The 13,785-nt window shown below is 39.2% G+C and overlaps 1 protein-coding gene across 9 annotated transcripts in view; it reads right to left on the bottom strand.

Moving 5' to 3' along the window:
• ANO6 (anoctamin 6) overlaps positions 1–13,785 on the bottom strand; it is a 212,607-nt gene that overhangs the window by 110,174 nt on the left and 88,648 nt on the right. For 8 of the 9 annotated variants that reach the window (XM_074006663.1, XM_005570632.4, XM_005570634.4 and 5 more), the window contains one exon: positions 13,258–13,337. The exons of the other annotated variant lie outside the window; for it this stretch is intronic. In XM_074006663.1, coding sequence (XP_073862764.1) covers positions 13,258–13,337 — 80 coding nt within the window. The remainder of the gene's footprint in view (positions 1–13,257; positions 13,338–13,785) is intronic. 9 annotated transcript variants of the gene reach the window in all.

Genomic DNA, 13,785 nt, shown 5'->3' with positions numbered 1-13,785 from the left:
TAGTCATGAGCCACACATGGCTACTGAAATTATATGAATAAGAATTAATAGAATTCAGTTCTTTGGCCTCAATAGCTGCATCACAAGTTGTCTCCATACCCAAGGGTGGTCAGTGGCTATCGTGTTAGCACAGAGACAGAACATTTCCACCGTGAGATAAAGTTCTGTTGGACAGCACTGCTACATCGCTGCTTTCTCTCTTCAGCTCAAAAGCCCAAACTCTTTAGTCCAACATCTCTACATTCCACATTATCTTTCCAACATCCTCTCCTCTCACTTCCCAAGATCAGCTCTAGGCTCAATGCAAACTGGGTACACCCCACTCATTTCCATCTTCATTGATACGTTCATGTAATGCTATTTGGACACCCTCCTGTAATACATCCACTGTGATAGTTATGTATCAGCTTGGCTAGGCTATCGTACTCATTTATTATTCAGTGAAACACTAATCGAGGTGTTGCTGTAAAGGTATTTTGTAGATGTGGTTAACATCCAGAATCAGGTGACTTTCAAGTAAAGGAGATTATTCTCCATTATCTGTGTGGGCGTTATCCAGAGGTCAGTCAAAAGAACTGGTAAAATCCCGATTGATCTAGATTCTGGCACAGATTTCAGTATCTACCAAAATGTAGTCTTCAAGGTTGAGCTACATACCATTTCCTTCAAAAATACAAACCTGATTTTATATATATACACACACACATATATGTATATGTACACATATGTGTGTATATGTACACATATATGTGTATATATGTATTTTTTGTAGATAAATATGTATATGTACACGTATATGTGTGTGTATATGTATATATGTGTGTGGTGTGTGTGTGTATACATGTATTTATAATTTTTTTTTTTGGTAGAGATAAGGTCTCATTATGTTGCCCAGGCTGGTTTTGAACTCCTGAGCTCAAGCAATTCTCTTATCTAGCCCTCCCAAAATGCTAGGATTATAGGCATCCAGCCCAGACCTGATTTTTCTAAGGCAATGATTCTTAAACCCGGGTGTACATTATAGTCATCTTTTAAATGTTATATAAATACAGTCAGGTTCTACTAAGACCAAGATAAGCACATGAAAGTGGAGCTTGGGCCTTCATATCTCAAAAGCACGATCTAGGTAATTCTGATGCACAGCCAGGGTTGAGAACTACAGCCCTAACTGAATTCCTCTAGCACTTCCTAAGTGCCTAACAGAGCTCATCAAACACTACACACTGCCTTATAGTCTTTCATTCAATCAACCAACCAGCATCAACTGCACAACTAACATTTGTCAGACAATAAGACAATGCAGGAGACTGAGGTGAACAGTATGCCCACTCTTGGCCCTGTGGGTAAATGCTGAGATAGACTGCTTTGTATTTCTCTAAGCGTATTGATTAATATATACTGAATGAAAATTTTACTCCAAAATTTAGTGAAGCTAATAGTGGCTTATTCAGAATAGTACATAACTTAAATAGTCTATTTCTAGTTCACTGAAAATTATATAACATGTGTAAGTGCTCAACATATTTATTGATAGGTTGTGCTGTCGGTATTTTATAATATTGCTGGGTATGATTAATTCTCAACCTGTTGATAATTTGGTAGGTACTGAAGTGTCTGTAACTGTACTTTCTCAGGGGCACAAGTCATCAAGGCTCTTGCCTGATCTTCTAAGAAGAATAGAACTAATTCCTGATGCCAAAACACTCTGATTTCATTTGAAAGGCAATGATACAGGGTATGGCAGGGCTGAGTAATGTAGGGCTGTGGCCTTTTCAATCCTAGCTAGCCCTTTCCCTGTAATGTGCTTAGCCAACTACAAGCATCCATAAGTGTTAGATAAGACTATTCAGTATATTATTATGAACATCATTTTAAGATAGCTAAAATGTTTCTCAGTCACCATGCAGTCGCTGAACAACACCCCAGTGAGGACATCTACTGCTGATCTTTCTGCTTTTTATATATGAGGAAACAGGTTCTAAAAGGAAAAGTGACTTGTCCACAGGTGCCTGAGAGCAGGGTTGCATGGAAAGATAGGGCTTCTAATTCCCTGAAGTCCATCTTATGTTCAACTTCCTAGGAGGGGAACCTTTAAAATGGCTTTCACCTACAAAAAAGGAAAATTCAAAATAAGTTAAAACACTTCCAAAGTCTCAGAAGTCCCTCATCTAATTCACCTCTTTTTAACCTTCTTCCTTCATATTTCACAGATAGTATATTTGCTTTTTAAAAAAACTTAAGGCAGACGAAAGTACATGAAATGGTAGTGACACCATTAGCATCACTGAATGATCTGTCAAAATTTTCATTATTTGTTTTTATTTTAAGGAAGTCAGGGAAAAAATCTACAATTTTTTTCCACACATCCTGCTAAAATCAAAACACACAAATCTGCAATCAAATTTTATTCCAGCTACAAGTATGGTCTTGACTTGATATATTATAATACATGCTAATATCCTAAAGATCCATATTATTGGTTTGCCCATTATAATTAATGAAGATGCTGTTCGGGAGTTATTATAATCCGTCCGGTCATATTATTCCACATTTCGAAGAGTGACTCGGAAGAAGGAGCTGTAAATGCTTTTTCCTTTTCAAGGAGCCATTAAGAGTTTTCTGGGTAAAAGCATATTTATAGTTTCTTACCAGAGACAGACTTGAGGAATACATTTGAGACTCATAGTAAAAATGCACTTTATTATTATTTATTAAAATAAGGAAAGCTACAGTTAACTAATGAGACCTCAGAAATAAAAAGATTTCAAATCATCTTTCCAAAGCCCTTCAGTCTTCCAAATTAATCAAGAGTTCAAAATACGGGAGGGATGGCAGAGGCTGAAATCCCACTGGTCTCTCCTTTTCAATATTCTGGGAATCTTGTGAATTCACATCGTGTGTACATTCCCACCAAGTTCTGTCTTTCTCTTTAAATTTTTATTACAACATTTTACATCCATGCTGCTTTTTAGGTCATGAGACAATGAGGTTATTTGCCAGCAAACTCTCAACTTTAACTCAATTATTTTGCTTCTGTGGCTTTCCTGGCCATTATTGTGATTATGCTTCTAGATGACTTATAATCAAATGAGTTCCATGGTAAATACTGATATTACATCTTTGTTCAGAATGCCCAGACCTCCCTGCTTTCCTCACCCATGTTTTTGTCAAATTAATTTTGACATTCCCCAGATAACAGATAGCTTGCTGAATTTCAAATGTGATACTTTGTGGGGTGGGAATTCACAAGACATTTTACAGCTAAGGATTTCTGGAAATCCTGGAATAAAACCAGGTAGAATAAATACTGTTATATGGAGAAAGGAATTACATCATTTGGCTGCTGATAATATGTTACATGAGGAAAAAAACAAAAAAGGAGCAATGCAGACACATGAACGAACTGCATAAAACTCAGTGGGGTCAGACGTCACAGAAACCTCCTTTTCCCTCATTCCCCACTTTCTATCAGTTACCAAGTCAATCAATTAGAAACTGCCAATTGCCATGTCCCACTGACATGGCCTGGTTCAGGCATTCATCATCTCCATGCTAGATTGTTATCCATTTCATCTGTTTTCATCTCCTCCAAGGTGTGAGGTATTTTAATTATGAGAACGTCCTTCTACTGAAATGAAATCTAGTTGCTCATATATACCTCATGGGTCTTAATGCTACATTTTGCAATGCTATCCACCAATTACTCTTGATAAATATTGAAATGTTGCTGTCATGTTCTTGCCTAAATATCACGATCTTCCACCATGCTGATCATTCCCTCTCAACATGCTTCCCTTTAAAGTCAGCACTCAGAACGGGAGGTAGCTTTACCACTACTGAGCAGGAAAAGCCGAGTATTTCCTTTATTCTGGACACAGGTACAAACGCAACCTAGATTTTCATTAACCTTTTGACATTGTTATCACATGCTCAATTCACATGGAGCTTCATTAACCAAATACCCAGTCATTTCATGTGATCCATCATTATTCTCTGCTCTTATGCTCTTTACTTAAAAAGCTGATTAAACAGCTGATATTTATTAATTAGGGGCAGGCATTTACTTTAATTCATATTGATTTTTGTCTCCTCTAGAAATTGATTTTCATCCATTATTCCACAGTTTTAAGAACAATTGCCCAGATAAGCATGCTGTCACCAGGCACACATTTCTTCATTTTGTACTTAAATACATTTTTTTCCACACATCTTGCTAAAATCAAAACACACAAAAATATCTGTGGTGCTCTCCTATTCTGTCAGTCTAATAACCTCCATTAAAAAAAAGTAATGTATTCATTTTGGGATGACTTATTTTATTGAACTCATCATGTTGGCTCCTAATGACCTTTTTTCTAATATTCATCTTAAACATCTCATTCTGGAATATGGAGATTAGTGCTCCAGCTCCAGTGTCTCCATTTATGAGAATTTAGCCTATGCCCAACTTCTACCCTAACGTCACCCCTTTTTGAGAACTGTCACATTTGCCCCACTAGGTTCTGGCAGCTGTCCCAGTCCCTGTATCACCTCGAGACGACCGCTGCACTTCCCAAAGCAAATCGACAAGTGCTTTTAATGCCCTGGTTAACTCATTTGGAACAATTATACTCCTTTCTAAAATATTCTTGGGCAGCATTAGCTTCTGTAGATTTCACCAGACCTTTTAACCATTATCAATCTAAAGTTCACTTTCAGAAAAGACAAAAGTAATATAGAAGCTAGTAAGCTGTTTTCTCATTCATCTCATACAGTTAAATTGACTTCCTTAAACTGTGGGCCAACCACTGCTTCTTCATCATCTCACATAACTCAAAAATCAATCAATCTCTCTGATCATGCTAAGCATTTTTTCACAAGTCTGGACTCACTGAGGACTTTCATTTTACACTCACATTTTTATGCTAAGAATGGAAAAAATAAAAGATTAGAGTGTTCAAGAGGATTATTAGTACAGAATGATCATTTGTTAGCCTTCTGAGTTAAATTGGCTTTAGCAGGTCTTGTCTGACCGGGCCCAGCAACTTAATCACCATTTATGACTGTTTCTCTGAGAAAATAACATTCTATATTCCAAAGAAGTGACTCTGAAAAAATTTCTAAATGACATCTTTGCATGTTGAACTGCTTCACTTTTGCTCATACTCCCCAATCCTAACAAATCCATGAATTTAGCTTTTGAATCAGCCACATAGAGCAAATAAATATTCCTCCATATTCAGACAAAAATGCACATTCCATCACCTTCTGTTCTTGAATGCACAAAAAGCTTTCAACCTTGAAATGCCATGTGAATTCCTACCACAGCAAATGGGCCAATTTAGCAATTCTTACTAGTCAGTTTATCTCTGATCTCATTTCCCCCTTTTCAGAGTCCTTTTGCCAAATTAATGTTCCTTTGTTTGGTTTTATTTTTTGGTTGAGTTTCTTTTCTTTTTTAGTTTGGCAAGCTTAGGGCCAAAGACACAAGGCAAAGTCATCATATTTCTTTGTTTATAGAAGGCAAAAGAGTGTAAGTTCAAGTGAAAAAATGCTTGACTTATTAAAATGCCTTATTCCCAGACTTTCTGATCCTGAAGATCTGGAAGTCTGTGGGCAGACCTTGGGACTTTAGTTGGGTTTCTGGAATTAGCCAGACAGGTCTTGGATTGAGCATAAAATAGACCAAAATATTTCTCAGTAGCCCCAACACCAATTCAGTTGCTTCAGAAATAACCAAAACTAAGTCTGGACTACTCAGGGGGGGAAAAAAAAAGGTGAAAATAGATCTTTGAACCCACTTTGAGACAAAAGCTGCAAGCAAAAATTTGTAGACCTGTGGGCAGCTGGCTCTGATTCTCTCATACCTTTCACACCTCAGGGCAAAGAAGATTAATGTTCTTTTCCCAAGCGCCACTTCCAGACCATTACTCCTCAATGTTCTTGGAAGAAAATTCATTTCAGGTCCATGTGAATAGAATACAACCCCAAAGCTTCCTCAAGTCTATCATTTCCAAACTCCCAGCTGCTGCTCCTGGTTCGCTGAAATTCTGATTCCGGGCTCACATGTTCTTCTTCACTGTGTGTCCTTCATCAGACCAGGACCTATGCATCCAGAGACACGACATGACCAATGCACTCTGGTCCCTCAGTAGCCTCACTTCTTACTGCCAATCACCTTCTCCCTTTCATGCAGTAATGCCATAGTCCTACCCTGGCCCTTGCCATCCTGAAAAATTCAAGAAGCATTTATTTAAGAAATATTCAAAAAGCACTTATTTAAGAATCCCTCTTTCTAACCACAACTCTATCACCTATTCATTTCACAAGACCCCAGGGGCCCCTTGACTTCTTCTAATCAATCTGCCAACCCTCTTCTTTCTTCCCTTCCTTCCATCTTTAGGGCCACATTCCAGAGCTCACTGTTTCAGTGACATCTTGCCAATACTGTACTCTCCATAATGCCCATCTACAAAGCCCCAACTCTGGCTGAAGGCTGCTATCTGCATTCTCGTTGTCTGAATGATGTTGGAGAAAGCCACACAGCAGGGCAGTGCGGTAGGACTATAAATTCAGGATCGTCAGCCCCACACAGGCCCTGGCCCCAGCTCAGAAAGCCTAGAACTTTTTCCAGGTTTCTCCAGTTAGCCTGCTCTCTCTCTCTCCACATTGGTTAAATCAAACTGTATCTATTCCACACTTGCTCCCTGAAGCTGGACTTGAATGGGAAAAACACACAACCACCCAACCTTGACCATGATCACTACCCTTGAGTAGGTTTTCATCACTGGAAGCAATGACATTCCATTTCCCCAGTGCATTCACTTTCCCACTCTTCCAGATGAGTGTCTCATCCCTTTCTTCTCTCTTCAGATCCCCTTTCCCTCAATCTTAGCTAATGCCTTGCTTTCCATTTCACTGGTAAATGAAAACCAATTAAGAAAAAGATTCAGCAATCTTCCACTATCAAATCTATTGAACTAATTTCACCTGTGTCCCAATATGCTGGCTTCCCTCTTCCTTCTAAGAAGGAACAGACCCTACAGTTATGGCCAATCCCTCCACTTGCAGATGGCATTCCCTTCTCACCCTCTCAGGGACATTATTCCAGTAATTCTTCCCTCTCACTCTTGTGTCATCAGATTTTCTCTCCCTACTGAACTGCTCCCACTACCTGACAAACAGTAATTCCTGCCATCTTAAAACTCTCTTCACAGTAATCACCCTTCCAAGTACTACCCCCTTTCTCTGTATTCTTGCTTGGCAAAAAAAAAAAAAAAAAATATATATATATATATTTATACACACACACACACACACACACACACACACACACACACACAAGTGTTACCTAAATTCTCTGTATCCAGTTCCTCTTCTTCCATTCTGTTTTGAATCCTTTCTAATAAGGTTTGGATTCTACCACTCAACCCAAACCCTTCCTGTCATGGTCTTTTCCCTGTTGTTAAATACAATGGTCAATTATGCATCACCATCAGAATTTGGTCATTCCTTTCTACTTTATACTTTCTTCACCTGGCTTCCAAAGCACTTCACTTTCCTCCCACCTCACTGGCTCCTCCTGGCTCAGCCTGTCCTGCTGATTTTTCCTCATCTCCGTGACCTGTAAACACTGGTGCCCCCGGGCTCAGTCCAGTATCTCCTCTCTATTCTATCTCACTGCTTTCCTTGCTGCTCTCATTCAGTCCCATGGCTTTAAACATCACCTGTGTGCTGACAACTCTCAGATCGGGAGTTGGGTCCCCCTCTTTAACTCTTACTCCAGGTTCATATATCCCACTGTAAACTGACATCTCCACCTGAATGTCTCAAACTTTACATATCCAAAACAGAATTTTGATTTTTCTCCTGTATATCCTATCCTTAAACTGCTCCTTCCACAGTCTTCTGGATCAAAACCTTGGAGTCATTCCTTGATTGCTCTTTCTCACATTTGATCTATCAACAAATTCTATTGCTTCTACCCTCAGAATGTATTCAGAATTTGAGTATGTCTCTCTACCACCATAATAACACTCAGGACCAACCCACCACCATCTCTCCCTTGGATACCTGAGATAGTCTAATAGGTCTCTCTGCCCCTGCTGTGCTCCTCCATAATCTATTCTCAGGACAGTCCAAGGGATCCTATGAAAACAGGTCAGTTCAGGTTGCTCCTCTGCTCAAAATCTGCTAGTTTACTCTCCAAAGGCTCACCCTCAAATGACTTCCCAACTCAGAGTAAAACCAAAGTCTTTACAATGGGCTATGAAGTCCTCATATCTATTATTCTCTTGATCTTTCTACTCCAGCCAGTGTTCTTCCATTTCCTTAAATGTATCTAACCAACTCTCCTACCTTGAGGCCTCTGCTTATGCTACTCCTTCTGCTGGGAAAGCTCTTCCTACAGATTTCCAAAGCGCTTGCTCCAGCAGCACCTTGAGGTTTTTTCACTTGGCAACTTCTCAGTGAGATATTCCCTAAATACCCTACTTAAAACTGTCACCCCCCACTCCACATACACACACATAATCCCTACTTTTTCTCTAAAGGATTATCTCATGTTTATTTTGTGTTTTATGTCTCCCCCATCAAAATGTTAGCTCCACAAGTGCAGGGATTTTTTTTTCTGTTTCTTCACCTAAAATAGTAGATATCGAATGAATATTTTAGTAAACTAATATTTTAACTCTTCCTTGGGATCACATGTGTTTTCATATGGTTGAAGATAATCAAACTGAATTTCAGGGAATCAAAAATATTTTTCTATAAAGTAGTATCTTCCCTCAAAGAGTCAGTTACACAAAATCTCAAAGGGGGATAATTACTCTTCAGACTTCCTTCTCTCTGTGTATCTATGATGCTTAATTAATGGGACATATATTTGTCTCCTTTAATCTTCATCTTCCTGAGTCTATTTTTCTATTTAGCCTTTCTAAATCCTGTGGTTGCTCATCATCATCCCTAATTTATCCTATTATAAACCTAATACTCTTTTGCCATCCCAAATTCTTATTACTTATTCCAAATTTCGTAGAGACTAAGCAATGAAAAACATCCTCGGTTGGCAAGAGATCAGAGGCAGTGGGAATCTTCCAGCTTCTCAAAAGTCAGTAGGGTTATATATAAACCTTGAGTTCTAGAAAGGCTGGAAAATGGGGGTATTACTAGTCAGTCTCAGATCATAAAACATAATTCCTTGGCTTTCTCTTTTCTTCCTTGTGTTTTCATGTTGACCACAACCTGATTTCTATCCATGGCAGTATCTTTGCTTGCTGCAAGCAGATTCACCACTGCTAGATCAGAATCTTTCCCCACGTCCCATCCCTCAGCCCATGTGTACTCAGGCAACTGGCCCATCTGAGTTCCTGGGTCAGTGTCAGCTGAGTCAGGGTTTCTAGAAATAGCCTTGACCATTACTCCTCCTCCTACATCTCCAGTTATTTTTTTTCAACTCCTTGGGGCTTGGAATCAACCTGGGGTCTAACGGGCCCGCCATGACTGCCCTTTAGATCTCCTTTGCTCTTAACCAGACCTGGGATTGGGCAAACTGGGGGGAAGTGTGGGATATCCTGCATGCAACTACGTTGCAGAACAACATTTATCTGCTCCATCACCATGTGGACACCTCCCCATCCTCAGTTTGAATCACATGGCCTATTTCTGCACTCTCTACTTTTAAGACTGAACTCTACAAGGTTATCTGAGTCTCTGGTACTCAGTTACCAGCCTCACTTTAACCGATTCCCTTCCCCAGAGTAATCACGTACCTAATCTATTTTCTTCCATGTACCCAAATGATAGTCACCATTCACATAGTTCCAGAACATCTGGCTATGCCACCATTTTCCTGACTACATCCTCCTTGAACTAACTGCTTTCAAGGTAACAATGGATGAGTTATGCTTATCAATATATTGAACAAATAATGTCAGAGACAGTAACAATGTTGGAAAAAACAAAACAGTGTGGGAAAATGTTCATGATAAAATGTTAATGAAACAAGTTATCAAACAGATTTCATTGTGCTTAAACAAAAAACTGAACCAGGATTGAGACAGTTTCCCACCACAGCAAGATCATCAAGTTACTTTCTAATGCTAGTATTTGCCGGGTCCCTTTTACCTGGACTCTCACTCACACACCCACCTTACCTTGGAGTGTGTCTATGTCAGTTTCTAGTTTCAACACATTCCCAGCTCCTCATAAGCTTTGGGGTAGCAATAACACACGCACCTTATGTTCACATCTCTGTTTACCACTCACCATTTTTGCATAGTTTGGCTAAACTTATTTGCCTCAGTCTGCAAAGTGGAGCAGGAGCTGGAGAAGACAACACAAATATGCAGGTGACAGGTAATCAATGGACAAACTCTGCAGCAAGCGAGAGAAGAAGCCAGTGAAGATGCTGCCAAGAGCAAGGTAGGCTGTGGCCTCCAGGCCATGTGGGAGGTTCACAGCAGCATTTATTTCACTGTGATTTACGCACACTATATATACAGCAGTGCTGGCTTTACCCAACTAGTCACATTAGAGACACCTGAGCTGTGAAGGAAAACTTGAATGTGCTTATGATGCCAGCAACCTAGACTATTCAACTGGCAATGTTCTCTCAGGCCTCATTTCAAAGGAAAGAAAAACATAAATTCTGAAGGAAATGAACTAATAATGATAAGCATTTTAGTCTCCCTGTCAGCCAAACTCTATAAATACACCCCATTGTATAAAAACACTAGGCTCTTGATCCTTCTAAAATCTGAACTATTTGAGGATAAGGCCCGAGTAAACATGAACTAGGCTTTGCTTTCTTTCGGTTCAACTCCGCAAACTGCAGTTGGACCTTCCAAAATGCCAGATGGAGAAAAATAGAATATTGATTTTTCAGCTCCCTTTATTCCTCTTTTCAGTCTTTTTTCAATTTTGCTTTGCCTTTGGATTCTTTCTGCTCCAAGGTGTGTACTGTGACGCCCATTTCTGATTTTAAAATGTGGCTTGAATCAACTTACCTGATTTTGTCCTGGCATTTGCCTGCCTATACAATGGGAGCCACCCATTTTCATTGACGCTGTAAGCTTCTGTCTACAAAAAGAGCTGACCTTAAATATAATGCTTGATTCCCCTGGGCACCCTATTCTCAAGGCACCACTTCTACACCTTCTGTTTGTTTACCATGGAGACAGCAGTTTATGTTTACTGTGGAACTGGGAGTATGCTGGTTAAGCTGATGCTAAGGAGAAAACACAAGCAGTTACGCAAAGAAGTGGCCTTAATGAGCATCAGATGTGTGAAAATCTATGAAGCACAAGAAAATCCCAGATTCTCTCCTGAACATGTTATGAACCCATAACTAGAGAAAGATAATAGCCAGGATATAGAAATCTGGTATCAACCACACATACAGGACTATGTGATTAACAGTTTCCAATGCCATCACTGCAATCTAACAATATGACTCAACGGTAATTCTGTAAGCATGAGAGTGAAAAATAAAATAGTGGGGATTTAGTCTAAGAATCTCCTTCCAGCTTGGGTGTTCTCAGATTCACTGTGAAAACAAGTCTTTCAATAAGGTAAATGTATTCTGTGAGCCTGGAGTTCCACCCCTGGTCATTCTAGCTTAGACTAGCTGTCTTCTTCCACTTTGAAAAGGAAAATGTGGTACTCAAGAAGTTAATGTTGAAGGTGGAGGAAGATTATCGGTGTATCTGCCTCATCTGTGGCAACAACACAGCAGAGACTTGCCGCTCTGCAACACTGCAATACACTCAAGGTTGTTCCTGAGGAAAATACTTTTATTTTCACATAGGAAATTGGTGTGAGCTATGTATAGGTTTACCAGGCGCACCAACACCTTGTTGCACACATTTTTTTTTAGATTAGAAATGTTGCTTTAAGAGTATCAACAAAAGGAGACAAAAACAAAACAACAAAAAAAGGCAGCTTCATGAGTGTCTACCAGTATTATACTCAAATGTGAAATGTCTGTGTCAATTCTGCTTTCGGTCTCTAACTGCAAAAGTCAGAAAAACCACGAAATTGCTCTGGTACTTTAAGATGCAGGAATATTGGTGGGCATTCACAGTTTCCCTTTACCAGAAATCTTATTGAATATAATAGGAAAGTTGTTGAATACTATGTCTTTCTATTATATCCAGGTGATTTTCACAATAGGCAATCTGCTAGTACACCACAGGAGTCCCACACTTTGAAATAAAACTGCATTGTGGATACAGTTTTATGTGCCATCCCTTTTCAGTCCAGAGCACTCTGGTTTCTTTACTCTTGGTTGAATTGACTAGGCAATCCATAAAGAGTGAGCAAGAACAGAAAAAGCACATAATGAGGTTTTTTCGGGTCTTTATCAATAATACAATCGTGCTCTGCCAATTACTGGAGTGGTGATTGTATATCACACTTTGAAGATAAATAAAACAAGATTTATGCATTCCTGAAGTGGTAGGCCATTTGCAACAGGGACAAAAATCAGGAAATGTAAGTGGATCCTGGCATGTTTCTCCTACACATCTGGTGCAATAATATGGTACATGAGTCATAGAAACACTTGTTCCCATCCCCTCCTCCAAATGAGCCTAATGTAAAAATCTATTCAGTAGTAAGGATATTTTGCACAAGGCATTCTATGTGCTTAATTTTCTTTAAACAAGGCATTAATAAAATCACAGTAGCATCTAATAAGATTTTTAATTCCTTAAGGGTAGGAACCATGGCTAATCTTTAATCAGTCGAATTTAGTGGGAGCATTTAGCTCCCTTCCTGGTAGAAACAACCAACAGAATATTCCTAGCCCTACGAGATACATGTAGGTTGTATCACTGAAAGCTCCAGGATGAAAGGGAAAGTAGACTATGTTCGCTACCAGTGACTGGCCCTGGTCAATGTACCTGTATATGCTTAGAGACTGCTTTCCAGAGTTACTAACAACAGATACTGATAGCAATGGTATCAATGAATGGAACAGGAGTTTCAGAAACAAGATGCTATTTTATTACAAAATGAATTCCCATTTAAAATTACATGAACAATATGAAGAACAAACCTATAGAGCATGATGCTGAGACAATCAAGTTTAGCAACCTATTCCCGAGAGACACCAGAGCTCTGAACGCACAGTCCCTGCCATAAGATCTATGCAGGATCTATAGCCACTGAAGGAATGCATTCATAAAAAAACTTTTATGAAAAAGTTTTTCGTAAAATTTTTTGTGAAAAATCTCTTAGCTAGCAAATACAAATTTAAGATAAAGGAGTAGTACTCACAAACTCCGGGGTTCGAAAATCATGCTGACTTTCCAGTGATCCCAAATCGGGGATAATTGTCTGTCCAAGGTTTTCCAACACTAAAAACAAATGAATGAATACATAAACAAATGAAGCACGAACTTGCACTGGCTCACATAGTTCTTTACTTTTAAATCAGCAGCACCAGGTTATTAGCATTTGTAGCGCATTGACAGGTTTATATTATTTAACCCTTTCAGCTATCAAGATATTTAAAAATCTGTAGCAGCTGTTTCATCTATTGGATCTACCAGACGATGCCAGGATTGTAGAACACTAGGTCTTAAAATTCTCTAGGCAAGGTCTACCACTGAAAATTATTTAGCTGGTACACAGCAACCAAATGTTACAAAAGTCTAGCTAAGGAACCCTTTAGTATACTGATGTTCTTTGTGCTATTATACGTCAGGGTACTGCTGTGGAGTCCCTTGGTGGGTAGCAATTTTTTCTTTCTTATTTTTTTGAGACAAGGTCTCACTCTGTCACCCAGGCTGGAGTATGTGGCAC

This window comes from Macaca fascicularis, chromosome 11 (assembly GCF_037993035.2).
Source record: "Macaca fascicularis isolate 582-1 chromosome 11, T2T-MFA8v1.1".
In the NCBI taxonomy this organism is placed as follows: Eukaryota; Metazoa; Chordata; class Mammalia; order Primates; family Cercopithecidae; genus Macaca; species Macaca fascicularis.
Note: the sequence above shows the minus strand (reverse complement) of the source record. Positions and strands in the feature narration are given on the sequence as shown.